Below are 23,023 nucleotides of genomic sequence, written 5' to 3'. Positions count from 1 at the left end.
TGGTGCTTCATTTGTAAAATCATAACCCATTTTGATGTTTAATAGGCTTTTTCTTAATCTCTCCTTATTATCCAACATATTCGCTTATCCAACATTCTGCCGGCCCGTTTATGTTGGATAAGTGAGACTCTACTGTATTTATGAATTTAGCACCAAAATATCACAATGTATTGAAAACATTGACTACAAAAATGCGTTGGATAATCCAGAACGTTGGATAAGCGGATGTTGGATAAGTGAGACTCTACTGTATCTTCAACCAGAGGTGGAAGGGGCCCCCAAAGGTCATCTAGTCAAACCACCTTCTGCCAAGCAGCAGGACAAAATCAGAGCTTCCCCAACAAATGGCCAACCAGCCTCAGCTTAAAAACCTCCAGAGAAGGAGACTCTACTGGACTCCAAACAACTTATTCCAATGTTGATCAGCTCTTACTGTCAGGAGGTTCTTCCTAATGTTTAGGTGGAATCTCTTTTTCTCGCATTTGAACCCAATTCTCCATTGTGTCGCAGTCTCCAGAGGAGCATTAAACAAACCTCTCCTCTGGATTGTTGTGTGTTTTTCGGGCTGTATGGCCCTGTTCCAGAAGCATTCTCTCCTGACATTTCGCCCACATCTATTTATTTATTTATTTACAGCATTTATATTCCGCCCTTCTTTCTCACCCCGAAGGGGACTCAGGGCGGATCACATTACACATATAGGCAAACATTCAATGCCTTTCAACATAGAACAAAGACAAGACAAACATAGGCTCCGAGCAGCCTCGAACTCATGACCTCCTGGTCAGAGTGATTCATTGCAGTTAATTGCAGCTGGCCTGCTCTGCCGCCTGCGCCACAGCCCGGAGCCCCAGAGGTTGTGAGGATGCCTGCCATAGATGTGGGCAAAACATCAGAAGAAAATACTTCTGGAACATGGCCATACAGCCCGGGTACAGGGCGGGGTATAAATGATGTAAATAAATAAATACAGCCCGGAAAACACACAACAACCCTGTGATCCAGCCATGAAAGCCTTCGACAACACAACAAACCTCTCCCCTCCTTAATGGGACATCCTTTCCAAGATTTAAGCATGGCACTCATGTATATTCAGACTTCTTTTCATTCACGCCCATTGAGACGTCTTCCAAACCAGGTGGAAACATCGGGCTGCTCCTCAGAGAGACTCACAACTACGAATCCCTACCAAACACACACATACACATACACTCTCTTGGATTTCGGTTGTCGGGTTGCAGAAGCGCATTTATTGGGTGCCCGCCACCCCTGTGTCCCGGGGTCCGCTTCCCAAGACCCGGCGGGTGACGGGGCTGGATGGAAACGTGTTAAATAACAGCCAATGCGGAGGGAGAGGCAGCGCCCGTCCTCCTGCCCGCCTGCACATACATTCCCGGGGCAGGAAAGGACGGGGAGCTGCTCCTCGGCATCAGAGACAGGACTGCGCCCTCCGTGTGGGTCACTTGGGTGGCCGGTAGGCGATCTTCCTGCTCTTGAGGACCGACCACTTGTGCCGTTTCAGGTAGTAGGTGAGAGGCACAAGGAGGGCCCCAATGAGCAGCACCTGTTTTGGGGGGCAAAGGGAGGGGAGAGGTCATGATGGTGGAAATAATTGCTTAGAGCAGGCATGGGCAAACTTGGACCCTCCAGGTGCTTTGGACTTCAATTCCCAGCGTTCTGAACAGTCTCAGGCCCCTTCCTTTTCCCCCTCAGCCGCTTAAGCGGCTGAGGGGGAAAAGGAAAGGGCCTGAGACTGTTCAGAAGTCCAAAGCACCTGGAGGGCCCAAGAGACCCTCATGCCCCAACTAGGGACCCCCTCTTTCTCCCAGGGCAAGGGGAGACTGACCTTCAGGCCCATCCGCTTGCGGTGATCATGCTCCGGCTCCGCTGCCCATCGCAAGAAAGTGCAGACGTCCTTGGCGATCTGGGACATGGTGGCCGGGGTGCCTGCGGAGGATGCAAGCATACACTGGGGTCAGCATAGAGGAATGGCTTATTTCATCGCGTAATAGTCACACTCCCTTTTCAGCGTGTGAGGTGGTTAGTTGTCGCCAGTGAATTAAGCTTACCTAAGGTGTTATGGATATTCACACGCAGGGAGAAAAGAGACACAAAACAATGGTCCTGCATGTAAATAATCCTATATATTCACATGCAGGAAGAAAAGAGACACAAAACAATGGTTCTGCACGTAAACAATCCTATATATTCATCACGTAATAGTCGCACTCCCTTTTCAAGGTGTGAAAGCCTGTGAAGTGGTTAGTTGTTGCCAGTGAACTAAGCTTACCTAAGGGGTTATGGATATTCACATGTAGGGAGAAAAGAGACACAAAACAACGGTCCTGCACATGAACAATCCTATATATTCACCACGTAATAGTCGCACTCCCTTTTAATGTGTGAAAGCGTGTGAGGTGGTTAGCTGTCACCAGTGAACTAAGCTTACCTAAGGGGTTATGGATATTCACATGCAGGAAGAGACAAAAAACAATGATCTTGCACAAGGAATGGTGTATTTTCTCACATAATAGTCGCACTCCCTTTTCAATGTGTGAAAGCGTGTGAGGTGGTTAGTTGTCACCAGTGAATTAAGCTTACCTAAGGGGTTATGGATATTCACACGCAGGACGAAAAGAGACCCAAAACAATGGTACTGCACATGAACAATCCTATATATTCACCACGTAATAGTCGCACTCCCTTTTCAATGTGTGAAAGCATGTGAGGTGGTTAGTTGTCACCAGTGAATTAAGCTTACCTAAGGGGTTATGGATATTCACATGCAGGGAGAAAAGAGACACAAAACAATGGTCCTGCACGTAAATAATCCTATATATTCAAAGCAGGAAGTAAAGAGACACAAAACAATGGTCCTGCACATAAACAATCCTATATATTCACCACGTAATAGTCACACTCCCTTTTCAATGTGTGAAAGCGTGTGAGGTGGTTAGTTGTCGCCAGTGAATTAAGCTTACCTAAGGGGTTATGGATATTCAGACAGGAAAAAAGAGACACAAAACAATGATCTTGCACAAGGAATGGTGTATTTCCTCAAATAATAGTCGCACTACCTTTTCAATGTATGAAAGCGTGGGAGGTGGTTAGTTGTCGCCAGTGAACTAAGCTTACCTAAGGGGTTATGGATATTCACACGCAGGAAGAAGAGACACAAAACAGTAGTCCTGCACATGAACAGTCCTATATAGTCATCACGTAATAGTCGCACTCCCTTTTCAATGTGTGAAAGCGTGTGAGGTGGTTTGTTGTCACCAGTGAATTAAGCTTACCTAAGGGGTTATCGATATTCACACGCAGGGAGAAAAGAGACACAAAACAATGGTCCTGCACGTAAACAATCCTATATATTCACCATGCAATAGTTGCACTCCCTTTTCAATGTGTGAAAGCTTGTGAGGTGGTTATTTGTCACCAGTGAACTAAGCTTACCTAAGGGGTTATCGATATTCACACGCAGGAAGAAGAGACACAAAACAATGGTCCTGCACATGAACAGTCCTATATATTCATCACGTAATAGTCGCACTCCCTTTTCAATGTGTGAAAGCTTGTGAGGTGGTTAGTTGTCACCAGTGAACTAAGCTTACCTAAGGGATTATCGATATTCACACGCAGGAAGAAAAGAGACACAAAACAATGGTCCTGCACGTAAACAATCCTATATATTCACCACGTAATAGTCGCACTCCCTTTTCAATATGTGAAAGCGTGTGAGGTGGTTAGTTGTCGCCAGTGAACTAAGCTTACCTAATGGGTTATGGATATTCACAAGCAGAGAGAAAAGAGACACAAACAATGGTCCTGCACAAGGAATGGTGTATTTCCTCACATAATAGTCATACTCCCTTTTCAATGTGTGAAAGTGTGTGAGGTGGTTAGTTGTTGCCAGTGAATTAAGCTTACCTAAGGGGTTATGGATATTCACACGCAGGGAGAAAAAGAGACACAAAACAATGGTCCTGCACGTAAATAATCCTATATATTCAAAGCAGGAAGAAAAGAGACACAAAACAATGGTCCTGCACATGAATAATCCTATATATTCGTCACGCAATAGTCGCACTCCCTTTTCAATGTGTGAAAGTGTGTGAGGTGGTTAGTTGTTGCCAGTGAATTAAGCTTACCTAAGGGGTTATGGATATTCACACACAGGAAGAAAAAGAGACACAAAACAATGGTCCTGCACATAAATAATCCTATATATTCAAAGCAGGAAGAAAAGAGACACAAAACAATGGTCCTGCACATGAATAATCCTATATATTCGTCATGCAATAGTCGCACTCCCTTTTCAATGTGTGAAAGTGTGTGAGGTGGTTAGTTGTCACCAGTGAACTAAACATACCTAAGGGGTTATGGATATTCACACACAGGAAGAAAAGAGACACAAAGCAATGGTCCTGCACATATATTCACCATGCAATAGTCGCACTCCCTTTTCAATGTGTGAAAGCTTGTGAGGTGGTTAGTTGTCACCAATGTATTAAGCTTACCTAAGGGGTTATGGATATTTACACGCAGGAAGAAAAGAGACACAAAACAATGGTCCTGTATGTAAATAGCCCTATATATTCACACGCAGGGAGAAAAGAGACACAAAACAATGCTCCTGCACGTAAATAATCCTATATATTCAAAGCAGGAAGAAAAGAGACATAAAACAATGGTCCTGCACATAAATAATCCTATATATCAAAAGCAGGAAGCTGATCAATAAAGCAACACATTAATGACCACAAACACACTTTTTTAAAAATACACTCTTTTTTGCTGTGGGTAGAATGGAGAAGCATGTCACGCAACCTGCCCAACTTTCTCCAAAACACTTCATCCCCTTGGGAAGGCCAAGATCTTGAACACTGTTCCCATCCTAAATATCTCAATGTCACCACACTGAATGCTAACATTTAGGAAACACTGTGCCAACACTAAGCTCAGCATATCTGCACACAATAATATCCTGGGGAAATTTACTAATAGCGCATGGGGTGCAGACCCAAAACTAATAAGAACATCCGCCCTGCCTTGTCTGACTCAACTGCTGAGTGTGCCTGCCAGGCCTGTTTGGCACAAGTCTACCCATGCAATGCAGGTGGACATAGCACTGAACAAAACATGCAGAATAATCACAGGATGCCTTAAACCTACACCTGTTGATAAACTCTACAAGCTAGCGGGCATTCCCCCCCCCCCCCCCCCGATGTGTAACAGTTAGTTGCTTATAACTGTGAGAGAAATAAGGTTGAACACTGTGCAAGCCACCCACTGCATGGCTCTCAGCCTCCTCCCAGTAGACTCAAATCAAGGAAAAGCTTCTTGAGAACCACCACTTCTTTTAATGTTCCTCCAGCAACAGCCTCTGGGCAGCTAAACCAGGAAATCCCAGATGGATGGCCCCCCATGAGGGTCTTCCTTTCTCCAGGGGCAAACCAAGAATGGGCAACTTGGAAGTCCCTGAACATAATAATAATAATAATAATAATAATAATAATAATAATAAGAAGAAGAAGAAGAAGAAGAAGAAGAAGAAGCTGAAGACCCAAAATGCAGACTGTGCAAGGAAACCGATGAAACCATTGATCATATCCTCAGCTGCTGTAAGAAAATTGCACAGACAGACTACAAACAGAGGCACAACTATGTGGCCCAAATGATTCATTGGAACTTATGCCTCAAGTACCACCTCCCAGCAGCAAAGAACTGGTGGGATCACAAACCTGCAAAAGTATTGGAAAATGAGCACGCAAAGATACTGTGGGACTTCCGAATCCAGACTGACAAAGTTCTGGAACACAACACACCAGACATCACAGTTGTGGAAAAGAAAAAGGTTTGGATCATTGATGTTGCCATCCCAGGTGACAGTCGCATTGACGAAAAACAACAGGAAAAACCCAGCCGCTCTCAGGACCTCAAGATTGAACTTCAAAGACTCTGGCAGAAACCAGTGCAGGTGGTCCCGGTGGTGATGGGCACATTGGGTGCCGTGCCAAAAGATCTCAGCCAGCATTTGGAAACAATAGACATTGACAAAATTACGATCTGCCAACTGCAAAAGGCCACCCTACTGGGATCTGCACACATCATCCGAAAATACATCACACAGTCCTAGACACTTGGGAAGTGTTCGACTTGTGATTTTGTGATATGAAATCCAGCATATCTATCTTGTTTGCTGTGTCATAAAATAAAATAATAATAATATATTTCTTATACCCTGCCTCCATCTCCCCGAAGGGACTCGGGGCGGCCTACATGGGGACAAAGCCCTAAAACAACAGTTGATGTATACATAAAAATACAATACAAATTACAAGATTAAAATACAGTAGAGTCTCACTTATCTAACACTCGCTTATCCAACGTTCTGGATTATCCAAGCCATTTTTGTAGTCAATGTTTTCAATATATCGTGATATTTTGGTGCTAAATTCGTAAATACAGTAATTACTATAGTATTACTGCGTATTGAACTACTTTTTCTGTCAAATTTGTTGTATAACATGATGTTTTGGTGCTTAATTTGTAAAATCATAAACTAATTTGATGTTTAATAGGCTTTTCCTTAATGCCTCCTTATTATCCAACATATTCGCTTATCCAACGTTCTGCCGGCCCGTTTATCTTGGATAAGTGAGACTCTACTGTTACTAATGAAACAATTGTTTAAACCTTTAAAATAGATGCACAACATATCAGTTAAAACAGAAGAGTGGGGCTGTGTGGGTCCACTCCACTTCTGAACAGACTCGGAAGTGGAGTGGACAGATCAAAAGGCAGCCCGGCAAAATGGCAGGACCTAGAAGAATCCTCCACCTTGTGCGACTGTGCAGCAGAACAGACAACTCCACACCTGTCTGCTTGTCCACAATGCCCTGCTTCATGTACTGAAGAAGAATTGTTTGAGGCTATGGACAACGCGGTCACTGTTGCCCGTTTTTGGAGCCACTTGTGCTCCTTCTATTTTTATTAGTTTTATGGTGATTTATGCAATGCTTTTGATAAGAAATAAATAAATTCAAGAATGCAAAGTGACTTCTTCATGCAGAAAAGGAGGCAAAGACTCCCTGAGTGACACAGATCTAGGAAACAGAGGAAGAAGACAAGAGAGCAGGCCTGCCCCATAGTTTCCCTCTGTGCCAAACTGCTGTATCGATACAATAGTTGGCACTTCTTTACCACCTCCCTCCCACCCACTTACCATCCTCAAACTCCAGGATCTCGTTGTAGATGGGGGGTGCCATGCCAATGGCTTCTCCGGGGAAGTAGGGGTTGTAGTAGAGGCCCTCCCGCATGGTCACGCCGCCCGGCGGATCGCAGTAGCCGGTGAGGAGGGAGAACACATAGTCCTCACCTCCGTGCCTGGAGTGCAAGAGAAGGCAGAGAGAGGTGGTCAAGGTGGAAGTTGGGTCACCAGAGAGTCCACCTGAACATGAGGAAGAAGGTTCTGATCATCAATGGAATATGCTGAAGGGGAGCCCACTGAAGCCTCTGGAGGATTTTAAGCAGGGGATGGATGCTCATCTGTGGGGAGGTCTTGGATTGTGCCTTCCTGCCTGGCAGAAGAGGGCTGGACTGGGTGACCTTTGGAGGCCTCGCCCAACTCCAGGATTCTAAGATTCTATGATTCTAAGACAGGGGTCCTCAAACTTTTAAAGTGGAGGGCCGGTTCATGGTCCCTCAGGCTGTTGAGGGGCCGAATTATCATTTGAAAAAAAATAATGAACAAATTCCTATGCACACTGCACATGTCTTATTCGTAGTGCAAAAAAAAATAAAAACCCCAACAACTATTTATTTATTTACTACATTTATACCCCACCCTCTCTCACCCTGAAGGGGACTCAGAGCAGCTTGCAAGTTGTATGTACATACAATATATTATATTATTGGCATAGCACAATATTAGCATTATATATTACTATACTGTCCTATACTACCACCATAATATTATTAGTAATATTACATTTAATATATAATGTATAATTAATATTATTATATTGTATAATTATTAGTATTACAGTAGAGTCTCACTTATCCAAGCCTCGCTTATCCAAGCCTCTGGATAATCCAAGCCATTTTTGTAGTCAATGTTTTCAATATATCGTGATATTTTGGTGCTAAATTCATAAATACAGTAATTACAACATAACATTACTGCGTATTGAACTACTTTTTCTGTCAAATTTGTGGTATAACATGATGTTTTGGTGCTTGATCTGTAAAATCATAACCTAATTTGATGTTTAATAGGCTTTTCCTTCAGCCCTCCTTATTATCCAAGATATTCGCTTATCCAAGCTTCTGCCGGCCCGTTTAGCTTGGATAAGTGAGACTCTACTGTATATTGCATTACATTATAATATTAGTATCAATATTATATGTATACACAATATATTCAATTATTACCATAGCACAATATTAGTAAATGAAAGAAGAATACAATATTTAAAAATAAAAACAATTTTAACCAACATAAACCTATCAGGATTTCAATGGGAAGTGTGGTCCTGCTTCTGGCCAATGAGATAGTCAAGTTAAGTAGGATTGTTGGTATTGTGTGCCTTCAAGTCATTTCAGACTTTGGGCAAGCCTAAGTCTTAATACTGAGGGCGGGGGCCAGGTAAATTACCTTGGAGGGCCGCATCCGGCCCCTGGGCCTTAGTTTGGGGACCCCTGTTCTAAGATGTTGAATTCCTAAATCCTTCTCTGGAGACTTCTCTGGATGGCCTTCTGTCAGGAGGGCTTACCGTGTTTCCCCGAAAATAAGACAGTGTCTTATATTAATTTTTGCTCTCAAAGATGTGCTGGGTCTTATTTTCAGGGGATGTCTTATTTTTCCATGAAGAAGAATTCACATTTATTGTTGAACAAAAAAAATGAACATTTATTATATGCTGTACAGTAGTTGTCATCACAAACCAGCATAACCAGACAAACTGTGAATCCTATCAAGAATTTCTTATTACTACCATTATTTCCATGTATATGGTACATACATTTACCGATGCTGCAGGCTCTGGTGTTCTGTTTGGCGGGCATGCTTCCAAACAAAAACTTTGCTAGGTCTTACTTTCGGGGGAGGCCTTATATTTAGCAATTCAGCAAAACCTCTACTAGGTCTTATTTTTGGGGGATGTCTTATTTTAGGGGAAACAGGGTAGATGGTGCTTGAAGGGGGTTGGACCGGGCCTTCCTTGGGGTCTCTTCTGATTCTATGATTCTACAGATCAAGGCTGCCAATCTTGTCCAACCAGGGCTGCTCCTGGAGGATTTTCTCGACAGAACTGAGGCCGACTGTCCACCTCCATTTACCTCCCCCCATGCACTCCGCTTCGGGCCCCATTACCTGGCGTTGACGATGTAGCTGAGGTCCGGAGGGAGGGCCCCGTTGTTGGCTGCCCGGGCCGCTTCAGGGTTGGGGTAGGGCTTGGGGAAGTAGTCCGAGAGCTTCCCGGGGCGCATGAACATCTCCCCGTTCTCGTCTGGGCCGTCCTGCACCTCGACCTGAAGCGGGAGAGAGGCCAGAGGTGAGCTGAGGCCGATCCGAGGCAGAAACACCTTGCTGCCCTCCATCTTGCCCCTTCAACTCTCCCAATGGCAGGGTGATGGGGCTCCCCTCTCCCACCCATCTTGGGGTCCCCCATTGAGCAGAACCCAGCCTACCTCCTCCGCCAAGGCCTTCGCTTCGGGCTCCGTGTGTGAAACGCCAATGAGGTTGCGGAAGGCCAGGTACTCCATGCTGTGGCAGGCAGAGCACACCTGCTTGTACACCTGGTAGCCACGCCGGACGCTGCAGAGACACCAGGGTCAGTTTAGTAGACCTCCTCCATGTTTTCCCCATTGAAGGTGGGGAAAGTGTGGCCACAAAGCCAGTCCTGGACTTCAACCACCAGCAGAGCCAATATTAAGGAATGCTGGGAGCTGCAGTGCAATAATCAGACAGCCCAAAGTTGTCCTTCCATCTTTCAGAGTACAATCCTTGGAAGATGGATCACAACAGATGGAACCAAAACAAACATGTAAACGCAGCAAGACAATAAATGCCAGGCCTTCTTTCCACTGTGGGGAAACACCTGTTGGAGCATCATCTGGGACCCAAACTGTAAAGGCAGAACAGGACACAATTCCCACAACTCCATGTTCCTCCACCCACAAGAAAGCAGTGTCTAGCCCCACAATTGAGTTGCCATGATGTGTGTATGATGTGTGTGTGTGTGTGTGTGTGCGTGCTGTGGCCACAAGAGGAGGATGGATGTTTCCTTCATGGACCTCTCCAGCCAAAAAACCATTTTTCCTTTTTTATTGCATTCAGATATGTACAGCACATTCTCCCCCATGAGCTCTCAGGGCGGCATGTGTGGCCCCTGGGTGCCTGCTGCCCTCAGTTTGGGGTGCAATGGCATCTACACTGGATATTTAATACAGTTTGAAACTACTTTGGCTTCTATGGCTCAATGCCATGGAATCCTGGGAGTTGTAGCTTGGTAAGTGCTTTTTGCTAATGAGGCTAAAAACCTTGGGTGTGGCTACTACATTAAATTAATGCAGTTTGACATGAACTACTTGCCCTGACTCACGGCTATGGGACCTTGCGAGTTGCAGCTCAGTGAGGCAACAGGCCTCGAAAAACTACAACTCCCAGGATTGCTTCCTTTGTGAGGAGGAAAACAGAAGCCTGGTTGGGCCACAACGGTCAGGCGAAGTGAGAAAATATTGACCAACTGGAAGATGTCCAGAGAAGGGCCACCAAAATGGTCCAAGGCCTGGAAACTCTTAATCTCTCTGAGGAATCACTGAGGGAGTTGGGGATACTTAGCCTGGAGAAAGGAAGGCTGAGAGAAGGGGAGATGAGAGCCAGGGTTAAATACTGGAAAGGGCGTCAACAGAGGAGGGCAGCTTGTTCTGTGCTGCTCCAGAGACTAGGACACAAGGGAGCCATGGCTGCATAAGGAAGAATTTCCTGAGATCTTTTTAACGTGGGAACCTGCTGCTGCTTTGGAGCACAGTGTAATCTCCCTCTCTAGTGGTTTGGAAGCAGAGGCTGGATGTCCATGGATCGTGACTAGATGGCCCTTGGGGAGTCCTTTCAACTCTTATCCTGTTTTCCCGAAAATAAGACAGCGTCTTATATTAATTTTTGCTCCCAAAGATGCGCTAGGTCTTATTTTCAGGGGATGTCTTATTCTCCCATTTTATTGTTCAACAATTATTTTTAACATTTATTATATACTGTACAGTAGTTGTTATCACAAACTAGCATAACCAAGCTGTGAATCCTATCAAGAATTTCTTGTTACTACCAATATTTCCATGTCCAACACTTTATGGTACGTACATTTAACGATCCTCCATGCTCTGTTCTGTTTGGCGGACATGCTTCCAAACAAAAACTTTGCTAGGTCTTACTTTTGGGGGAGGCCTTATATTTAGCAATTCAGCAAAACCTCTACCGGGTCTTATTTTCTAGGGATGTCTTATTCTCAGGGAAACAGGGTATTATTCTATGATGAGGGCGGAACAAGGCAGGGATGCCAAGGAAGGTTCCCAATGCCTGCGTACCCGCCACCCCTCTTTCCTGCTGCAGCTGCCCCAAAAGTTGCCCAGAGCCCTGCTCAAGGTGCCTCCCACCCCACCTGTCCTTTTCAATTGCCCTGCCTTGCCCTGCCCTCCCAAAGCCCCTGGTACCTGCTGTGATCCAGGGAGGAGAGGGGTCCACTGTGGCTCCAGGGGAAGCTGGGCGGGTGCAGCTCCAGTTCGCCTGCGCTGACCGCGGAGTGGAGCGCCACAGCCAGGCCAGCCCCTCCGGCCGTCAGGACCCCCAGCACTTTCAGGACCACCTTCTTGCCTCGCGAGAGACCCGCCAAGGACGCCATGCTGGCCTGCAAAATGGAGAACGGCATCAGATCCAGATGAAATGCCCGCCAAACCGGCACTGATAAACTCAGTTTATTTATTATTTACAGTATTTATATTCCGCCCTTCTTTCTCACCCCGAAGGGGATTCAAGGTGGATCACATTGTACACATATAAGGCAAACATTCAATGCCATATAACACAGAACAGAGACAGACACAGAGGCAATTTAACCCTTCTCCAGCTTCCAGCTTCCTGAGGGAATGCTTGATTCTGGCCACGGGGGAGCAGCTGCTTCATCATCCACTGTGACGGCAACTTCCTCATTCCAATGGCGGCTGGATGATTTTTTATGGTGTCATTAATTTGCCTCCCCACATATAAGTGGTACCTAAATTTCCTACTTGATAGATGCAACTATCTTTCAGGTTGCTTAAGTCAGCAATGAGCAGGGGCTATATTTTCTTTTTAATTGTCGGGTGCTCACTCCGACACGGCTGGCCTCAAACTCATGATCTCTTGATCAGAGTGATTTATTGCAGTTGGCTGTTAACCAGCCTGCGCCACAGCCCAGCCCTTAATCTGGGTGCCAGATTAGGCCTTTGGAATCGAAGCGATTTCAACATCCGACTTACAAACAACTCATAGTCAAGAGCAGGGGTGAGACAACAGGAAGTGAGTGGAATCCTCCTCTCGGAAGGGAAATCCACTCCTGGAAGAGTCATTATCATGGGGGAAAGGGGTCTCCACTGAAGCTTTCTCTCCAATCCTTGTTTCCACAACAAGCCACATCTTTCAAAATCCCATTCTCACAGGGACTGAAAGTAAGGTAGAATTTCCTGAAGAGGAGCAAAAACAGCAAAACAAGCACTGCAGGATGGCCGCCCTTCCCTATGCCATCCAAATCTAATAGACATATAAACATATATTTTGCTGGAGTTACACTTAAATAATGTCTCTGACCTGATTTACAAACAAATTCAACTTAAAAACAAACTTACTGAACCCATCTTGTTGGTAACTTGGGGACTGCCTGTACAGGGTTGGCTCTACACCAGTGGTTCTCCACCTGTGGGTCCCCAGATGTTTTTGGCCTTCCACTCCCAGAAATCCCAGCCACTTTACCAGCTGTTAGGATTTCTGGGAGTTGAAGGCCAACAACATCTGGGGACCCACAGGTTGAGAACCACTGTTCTAGACATTCTTGGCCGTTTATGCATTCATGCCTGTTTTCACAGCTCTGGAATCTTTCAGTTTTCCAGTGCAACCCTGTAATAGTCAACTGCGGCTGGAAAATGAACACAGAACTATTCTGGAGGACCAACAAATGCTCAGAGAAGTGTTCTCTCCTCTAATGCAACTCTACAGCTGACTTATAGCAGAACCAGCCTCCTGGGGCTCCTCCTTCACCTGTGAGATGCCCATTCATGGAATGGCTCTGTGTTAATTCTCCTGCCAGGTTTGGAAGGACTGGCACAGCAATCAACAATGCTTTCATAACTGAGATGGGGATCCATGCACTGAAAAGCCACACAAAGGAGACTTGCTGGGGCTGATGGGAGCTGCTGTGCAAGTGCACCTGGAGGGCAGCAGTGCCAAGGGCTGGGAAGGGCAAATGTGGCATTGCCGTGGTGCAGCATCCTCTCCTTGGGAGGTAGAGGCTGGAGGGTCATCTGTTGGGAGGGCTTGGATAGCAGAAAAGCATTGGACCGCATGGCCCTCAGCCCTAGTTTTAAGACTGTGCTTCTAAGGTCTGGGCACATTGCAGTTCCCAGCAATGCTATCTATCCATTTATTTATTCATCTACCTTTCTAGCCATCCATCCATCCATCCATCCATCTACCTATCTATCTTTTAACCCATCTACTAATCCAGGGGTCCTCAGACTTTTTAAGCAGAGGGCCAGTCCACAATCCTTCAGACTGTTGAAGGGCCGAATTACCATTTGAAAAAAATATATATACAAATTCCTATGCACACTGTGCATGTCTTATTTGTAGTGCAAAAAAAAAAAACAACAGCAACAAAAAACAACAACCATGAAAGAATACAATATATAAAAATAAAAAAATTTAACCAACATAAATCTATTGGGATTTTAGTGGGCCTTCTTCTGTCCAATGAGATAGTCAAATTAATTAGGATTGTTGTTGTGTGCCTTCAAGTCATTTCAGACTTTGGGCAAGCTTACGTCTAAAACTGAGGACGGGCCAGATAAATGACCTTGGAGGGCCACATCCGGCCCCCGGGCCTTAGTTTGGGGACCCCTGTACTAATCCATCCATCCATCCATCCATCCATGGATCGACTTTTCTATCTACTAATCCATCCATCTACCTATTGATCTATCTATTGACCTTTCTGTCTGTCTGGCTATCTCTCTATCTCTCTATCTATCTAGCTATCTGTCTATCTCTTATGGCTTGGACTGGATGGCCTTTGGGGATTTCTTAGGAATCTCAGACAGCCCAGTCTCTGCTGGGCCCTCTTCACCAACGCTGCTGTATGAACGCTGCCCCAGGCCAGATCCTTCACAGTGACACCCAGGAACTTGAAACTGGCCACCCGCTCTACTCGACCTCCTTTGATAACCAAAGGCTGGGTTTCTGATCTATTCCTTCTGTAATCTGTTATCAGCTCCTTGGTTTTATTGATGTAAAAAACCAAATTATTATTGTCCTTGCACCTGAGAGCAGCCAATCCACCTCATCAGGCTCACCCACTTCAGAGATAAGAAGCGCCACCCTGGTTGTATCATCTGCATAATTTGACAATTATATTACTATGGTAAAGGGGTGCGTCATCATATGTGTAAAGAGTATGAAGTAGAAGGCAGAAGGGAGGTCCAGGTGCATCCATCCTGCACCATATGAAATCTGCTACAATAAAGGAGCTTTTTGTTGAGTTCTAAGGTCAGAACAGCAGATGACAAAAACAGAAGAATGGCCTGCCGCAGGGGAGTGTGCTTGCTCCATCCATGTTTAAGATTTACACAAATGACCAGCGACTGCCAGAAGGAACAGAGTTTCATCTATGCTGACGATCGTGCCATCACTGCTCAAGCAGGGAGCTTTGAAATGGTTGAACAGAAGCTCTCTGAAGCTTCAGGTGCTCTTACTGCCTATTACAGCCGATTCCTAATCCATCTAAAACGCAGACATGTGCTTTTCACCTTAAGAACAGGCAACTATCTCAAGTTCTGTGGATCATCTGGGAAGGAAACCCACTGGAGCACTGCAGCATACCCAAATACCTGGGAGTTACTCTGGACTGTGCTCTGACTCATAGGAAGCACTGTTTGATTATCAAGCAAAAGATGGGTGCTAGAAATATCATATGAAAGCAGACTGGCACAACCTGGGGATCACAACCAGACACAGTGAAGACATCTGTCCTTGCGCTTTGCTACTCTGTTGCTGAATATGCATGCCTAGTGTGGAATAATAGAATAATAGAGTTGGAAGAGACCACATTGGCCATCTAGTCTAACCTCCTGCCATACAGGAAAAGCACAATCAAAGCACCCCTGACAGATGGCCATCCAGCCTCTGTTCAAAAGTCTCCAAGGAAGGAGCTTCCACCAGACTCCGAGGCAGAGAGTTCTACTGCTGAACAGCTCTCACGGTCAGGAATTTATTCCTAATGTTCAGGTGGAATCTCCTTTCCTATAATTTGAACCCATTGCTCCTAGTCCTAGTTTCAGGGGCAGCAGAAAACAAGCCTGCTCCTTCTTCCTTATGACACCCTTTTACTTCTTTATACATGGCTATCATGTCTGCTCTCAACTGCCTCTTCTGCAGGCTAAACATGTCCAGTTATTTCAGACGCTCCTCACAGGGCATGGCCTCACTATGTTAAAACAGTGGATGTGGCGCTTAATGAGACATACCACATTATTACAGGATGCCTACGACCTACACCACTGGAGATGTTATACTGTTTAGTCCAGGCATGGGTAAACTTCAGCCGTCCATGTGTTTTGGACTTCAACTCCCACAATTCCTAAGAGGGCTGAAATTTGCCCATGCCTGGTCTAGCCAGTATTGCATCACCTGACATCTGCTGAGAAGTAACAGCCAGCAATGAAAAGACCAATGCAGTGACATCTCCAGCCCATCCTCTGTTTGGATTTCACCCAGCAGGCCAACACCTTACCTCAAGAATAATAATAATAACTACTTTATTTTTGTACCCCGCCTCCATCACCCTGATGGGACTCGGGGTGGCTAACATGGTGCCAAGCCCAGATAATTACAAAAGAAGAAATAAAATACCATACATATATAATACACTTCATCAGCAGATAAAAATACATCAAGATAAAAACACAATTATACACAGTAACACAGTAAAAATAAAATAGTGACAGTAGCATAGTTAAACATAATTTAAAATTGGAACAGGAGTTAACAAAAACGAACTGGGCCAAAGTGCCAGGTGTGTATATTGTAAACCCAATGGGTGAGATAGATGAATAAAGTGGTGCATTTAGGAGGAGACTTGGGATGGGAGAAACGATGAAATTATTTCCAACTGATGGAACAGAATAAAGTGCATCAGATATAGTGATTGTCACTGAAACAGGACCTGTCGTGGGGATTAGGAAAAGTTTAAAAACGTGGTTTTTCCGGTGTGCTTGTGAAGACTGAATAACTAATTCCTATGTTAGGCTCCATCCCAATGTCAAGCTGTTTTCCTGATGCACTTTATCTCATCCCTCTGTTGAGAATAACCTCATTGTTTATGCCACCCGAGTTTTCCATTACAAGCAGCACTTTTTCTATTTATTTATTTATTTATTTATTTATTTATTATTTAATTTATATACCGCTCTTCTCCCCCAGGGGGACCCAGAGCGGTTTTATACAATGGCAGAATTAAATGCCACATATAAATGCTTGGGAAGTGTTCGACTTGTAGTTTTGTGATACAAAATCCAGGATATCTATCTTGTTTCCTGTGTCATACAATAATAATAATATTAATAATAATAATAATAATACATTATACAGTCCTAAACACTTAGGAAGTGTTCGACTTGTGATTTTGTGATACAAAATCCAGGATATATATCTCATTTACTGTGCTATATTGTGCTTTTGTGTCAATAATAATAATAATAATAAAGAGGGTTGGAAGAGACCCCTTGGGCCATTTAGTCCAACCCCCTTCTGCTTTTGTGCACCAAAAGCACAAGCAAAGCACCCCCTAATAATTAATTATTAATTAAATAATAATTAAAATACCATTATAAACATGCAAAGCTTTGGAAAGCGTGCAACAGGTGAAGGAGGAGGTGGGAAAGGTGGAGGAGGAGGGAGCTGGGCCGGATAAATGGCTTTTGATGGGCCGCATGTGGCCCCCGGGCCTTAGTTTGGGGACCCCTGATCTAGAGAGATACAGTAGAGTCTCACTTATCCAACGTTCTGGATTATCCAACGCATTTTTGTAGTCAATGTTTTCAATGCATTGTGATATTTTGGTGCTAAATTCGTAAATACAGAAATTACTACGTAGCATTACTGCGTATTGAACTACTGTTTCTGTCAAATTTGTTGTATAACATGATGTTTTGGTGCTTAATTTGTAAAATCATAACCTAATTTGATGTTTATTAGGCTTCTTATTATCCAACATATTTAATACTCAACGTTCTGCCGGCCCATTTATGTTGTATAAGTGAGACTCTACTGTATTATTATTAAAGCCAGCACTTTGAATCACGCTTGGTAGCTAATCAGCAGCCAGTGGAGCTGATGTAACAGAGGAGTAGTGTGCTCCCTGTACGCCGCTCCGGTTAACAACCCGGCTGCCTCTCGTTGGACTAAGATCTAGAGCAGAGGTCCCCAAACTAAGGCCCGGGGGCCACATGCGGCCCATCAAAGCCATTTATCCAGCCCCCACGGCGGTGGCTCTCTCCTCCACTGAGGAAGGCGCGCGCCTTTCCCACCTCCTCCCTCGCCTGGTGCACGCCTTCCAAAGCTTTGCTTAGAATCATAGAATAGTAGAGTTGGAAGAGACCTCATGGGCCATCCAGTCCAACCCCATTCTGCCAAGAAGCAGGAAATTGCATTCAAAGCACCCCCGACAGATGGCCATCCAGCCTCTGCTTAAAAGCCTCCAAGGAAGGAGCCTCCACCACAGCCCCGGGGAGAGAGTTCCACTGTCGAACAGCCTTTCTCACAGTGAGGAAGTTCTTCCTGATGTTCAGGTGGAATCTCCTTTCCTGTAGTTTGAAGCCATTGTTCCGTGTCCTAGTCTGCAGGGCAGCAGAAAACAAGCTTGCTCCCTCCTTGTTTATAATGGTATTTTAATTATTAATTAATTAATAATGAATTAATAAGGGGTGTTTTGCCAGTGATTTTGGTGCACAAAGGCAGAAGGGGGTTGGACTAAAATGCCCAAGGGGTCTCTTCCAATCTTCTTTATTATTATTATTATTATTGACACAAAGACACAGTATAACACAGCAAACAAGATATATAAGCTGGATTTCGTATCACAAAATCACAAATAGAACACTTCCCAAGAGTTTAGGTCTGTGTGAAGTATAATAATAACAACAACAACATTGAGGCTGCGTGGCCATCTGTCAGCGGTGCTTTTGGTGCACAAAGGTAGAAGGGGGTTGGACTAAATGGCCCAAGGGGTCTCTTCCAAGCTTCTTTATTATTTTTATTATGATTATGATTAACATTTATTTATTTATTTACTACATTTATATGCTAATATTATATTAGCATAGTACAATACTGGTAATAAATTACTATATTGTACTGTATCAATATATTGTATGAGTATTAGTAATATTACATGTAAAATATAATATATAATTAATATTATTATATTGCATTATTAGTATTATATCGTATTACAATATAACATTATGAATATTATATATGTACAATATGTTATAATTATTATATATTATTGTAAGATATTGTATATATGTGAATATATATATATGTATATATACAATATAATTTACAATAATATGTAATAATTATAACATATTGTATATCCATATAATATTAATTATATATCATATTTTACATGTAATATTACTAATAATATTACAATATGTTGATACAGTACAATATAGTAATTTGTTACCAGTATTGTACTATACTAAAATAATATTGTATGTAAATTTAATTTGTAAGCTGCTCTGAGTCCCCTTCGGGGTGAGAAGGGCGGCATATAAATGTAGCAAATAAATAAATAATATATATACATATAAACACACACACACATATATATACATTGAGGCTGTATTTGTTCCCATTTGTTTCTTTTTGCTTTAAAATACAATAGAGTCTCACTTATCCAACATAAACGGGCCGGCAGAACGTTGGATAAGCGAATATGTTGGATAATAAGGAGAGATTAAGGAGAAGCCTATTAAACATCAAATTAGGTTATGATTTTACAAATTAAGCACCAAAGCATAATGTTATACAACAAATTGGACAGAAAAAGTAGTTCAATACGCAGTAATGCTACGTAATAATTACTGTATTTACTAATTTAGCACCAAAATATCATGATATATTGAAAACATTGACTACAGAAATGCGTTGGATAATCCAGAACGTTGGATAAGAGAATGTTGGATACGTGAGACTCTACTGTAAGAGATGTGCAGTGTGCATAAGAATTTGTTTATATGTGTTGTCGAAGGCTTTCATGGCCAGGATCACAGGGTTGTTGTGTGTCTTTCGGGCTGTGTGGCCATGTTCCGGAAGCATTCTCTCCTGACGTTAATATATTAACCTCTTTGCTTAGTTTTCTCCATACCTCACAACCTCTGAGGATGCCTGCCATAGATGTGGGCGAAACGTCAGGAGAGAATGCTTCTGGAACATGGCCACCCAGCCCGAAAGACACACAACAAATTTGTTTATAGGTTTTTTTTTTTTCAACTATAGTCCGGCCCTCCAACAGTCTGAGGGACCATGAACTGGCCCCCTGTTTAAAAAGTTTGGGGACCCCTGATGTAGAGATATACACCTCAGCAAGGAACACCTCAGCAAGCAAGAGTCCAAAAGCGGCAGGCTATAACCCGGAAACTCAATCAGTGGCTGAGACTGGATAAGAGACTCTCACACAGAAGAATGGGCGACTGGGAAGGCACCACGACATGCTTGTGTGGAGAAGAGCAAACCACAGAAGAAGGACTCCAATGCGGCCTGAGCCCGGCCGCACGCACCACGGAGGGCCTTCTCACAGCCACACCAGAGTGGCCAAAGGATTCAACCTTGTGTGTGGGGATCGGGGCCCACTTCCGGCGGGCAAGGCCTGGGCTGAGGCGAAGGAGAGGTGAGGTGACCCTTCCTGTGGCGGGTGACCTTGGGCCGGGCGAAGGGCTGGAGGGCCGGGCGAGGCGGGCTGCGCGCCCCGGAGGCTCGGGGCTCCTTGCTTACCTTAGCGCGAGGCCCCCCGGCGGGGCACGGGCTCAGGAGGGCCCCCCGGGAACGCGCCAGGCTCCGCGCCGCCATCGCCGCCGCCGCCGCCGCCATCTTGGAGCGAGCCAGCCGGCCCGCCCGGCGGAAGCAGGCAGCCAGGCGCGCGTCACTTCCGGTCTCAGCCCGCTAGCGCAGGCCTAGTAGGCCAACGTCGGCCCTCCGGGTGTTTTGGACTCCAACTCCCACAATTCCTAACAGCCGGTAGGCTGTTAGGAATTGTGGGAGTTGGAGTCCAAAACACCCGGAGGGCCGACGTTGGCCCATGCCTATCTATCCCGCTTTTCTCTCTCCCTACAATACAACTGTAATACAATTACAGCACCACTTAATTATTAAATTATGAATAATATATATTATTAGATTATAATTATATTTTTATAATTAATTTATAATTAGATTAGTAATTTTCCCCTGACGTTAAGTCCAGTTGTGTCCGACTCTGGGGGTTGGTGCTCATCTCCATTTCTAAGCCGAAGAGCCGGCGTTGTCCGTAGACACCTCCGAGGTCATGTGGCCATTGGCATGACTGCATGGAGCGCCAATGTTACCTTCCCGCCGGAGCAGTACCTATTTATCTACTCACACTCTGGGGGTTGGTGCTCATCTCCATTTCTAAGCCGAAGAGCCGGCGTTGTCCGTAGACACCTCCGAGGTCATGTGGCCACTGGCATGACTGCATGGAGCGCCGCTACCTTCCCACCGGAGCAGTACCTATTTATCTACTCACACTCTGGGGTTGGTGCTCATCTCCATTTCTAAGCCGGTTGGTGCTCATCTCCATTTCTAAGCCGAAGAGCCGGCGTTGTCCGCAGACACCTCCAAGGTCATGTGGCCACTGGCATGACTGCATGGAGCGCCGCTACCTTCCCGCCGGAGCAGTACCTATTGATCTACTCACACTCTGGGGCTTGGTGCTCATCTCCATTTCTAAGCCGAAGAGTCGGCGTTGTCCACAGACACCTCCAAGGTCATGTGGCCACTGGCATGACTGCATGGAGCGCCGCTACCTTCCCGCCGGAGCAGTACCTATTTATCTACTCACACTTTGGGCATTGGTGCTCATCTCCATTTCTAAGCCGAAGAGCTGGTGTTGTCCGTAGACACCTCCAAGGTCATGTGGCCACTGGCATGACTGCATGGAGTGCCATTACCTTCCCGCCAGAGCAGTACCTATTTATCTACTCACACTCTGGGGCTTGGTGCTCATCTCCATTTCTAAGCCGAAGAGCCGGCGTTGTCCGTAGACACCTCCAAGGTCATGTGACCATAGGCATGACTGCATGGAGTGCCATTACCTTCCCGCCAGAGCAGTACCTATTTATCTACTCACACTCTGGGGGTTGGTGCTCATCTCCATTTCTAAGCCGAAGAGCCGGCGTTGTCCGTAGACACCTCCAAGGTCATGTGGCCACTGGCATGACTGCATGGAGTGCCGTTGCCTTCCCGCCGGAGCAGTACCTATTGATCTACTCACACTCTGGGGGTTGGTGCTCATCTCCATTTCTAAGCCGAAGAGCCGGCGTTGTCCACAGACACCTCCAAGGTCATGTGGCCACTGGCATGACTGCATGGAGCGCCGTTGCCTTCCCGCCGGAGCAGTACCTATTGATCTACTCACACTTTGGGCATTGGTGCTCATCTCCATTTCTAAGCCGAAGAGCTGGTGTTGTCCGTAGACACCTCCAAGGTCATGTGGCCACTGGCATGACTGCATGGAGTGCCGTTGCCTTCCCGCCGGAGCAGTACCTATTGATCTACTCACACTCTGGGGGTTGGTGCTCATCTCCATTTCTAAGCCGAAGAGCCGGCGTTGTCCACAGACACCTCCAAGGTCATGTGGCCACTGGCATGACTGCATGGAGTGCCGTTGCCTTCCCGCCGGAGCAGTACCTATTGATCTACTCACACTCTGGGGGTTGGTGCTCATCTCCATTTCTAAGCCGAAGAGCCGGCGTTGTCCGCAGACACCTCCAAGGTCATGTGGCCACTGGCATGACTGCATGGAGCGCCGTTGCCTTCCCGCCGGAGCAGTACCTATTGATCTACTCACACTTTGGGCATTGGTGCTCATCTCCATTTCTAAGCCGAAGAGCTGGTGTTGTCCGTAGACACCTCCAAGGTCATGTGGCCACTGGCATGACTGCATGGAGTGCCGTTGCCTTCCCGCCGGAGCAGTACCTATTGATCTACTCACACTCTGGGGGTTGGTGCTCATCTCCATTTCTAAGCCGAAGAGCCGGCGTTGTCCGCAGACACCTCCAAGGTCATGTGGCCACTGGCATGACTGCATGGAGCGCCGTTGCCTTCCCGCCGGAGCAGTACCTATTGATCTACTCACACTCTGGGGCTTGGTGCTCATCTCCATTTCTAAGCCGAAGAGCCAGCGTTGTCCGCAGACACCTCCAAGGTCATGTTGCCACTGGCATGACTGCATGGAGTGCCGTTGCCTTCCCGCCGGAGCAGTACCTATTGATCTACTCACGTTGGCATGTTTTTGAACTGCTAGGTTGGCAGAAGCTGGAGCAACAGCGGGCGCTCACTCCACTCCCGGGATTTGAATCTGGGACAATACAGTTCAGCAGCTCAGTGTTTTAACACACTTCGCCACCAAGGGGAAAGAAAGAAGAAAGGGCAAAAGTTGGGCTGCAGTTGAACATCAAGAAAACCAAGATGATG

The 23,023-nt window shown here is 45.4% G+C and overlaps 1 protein-coding gene across 1 annotated transcript; it reads right to left on the bottom strand.

The window, feature by feature from the left end:
• Positions 1 to 1,221: 1,221 nt before the first annotated feature.
• On the bottom strand, positions 1,222 to 20,461 carry LOC100564554 (cytochrome c1, heme protein, mitochondrial). The gene is made up of 7 exons (XM_062979838.1): positions 20,306 to 20,461; positions 11,713 to 11,906; positions 9,691 to 9,817; positions 9,374 to 9,531; positions 7,226 to 7,386; positions 1,847 to 1,947; positions 1,222 to 1,564 (listed from the first exon to the last, which is right to left on the bottom strand). The coding sequence occupies exons 1-7, from the start codon at positions 20,399 to 20,401 to the stop codon at positions 1,460 to 1,462; spliced, it is 942 nt and encodes a 313-aa protein (XP_062835908.1). The 5' UTR covers positions 20,402 to 20,461; the 3' UTR covers positions 1,222 to 1,459.
• Between the last annotated feature and the right edge of the window lie 2,562 nt (positions 20,462 to 23,023).

This window comes from Anolis carolinensis, chromosome 4 (genome assembly GCF_035594765.1).
Source record: "Anolis carolinensis isolate JA03-04 chromosome 4, rAnoCar3.1.pri, whole genome shotgun sequence".
Classification (NCBI taxonomy): Eukaryota; Metazoa; Chordata; class Lepidosauria; order Squamata; family Dactyloidae; genus Anolis; species Anolis carolinensis.
The sequence above is the reverse complement of the archived record's forward strand: the minus strand, read 5'-3'. Positions and strand labels throughout refer to the sequence as shown.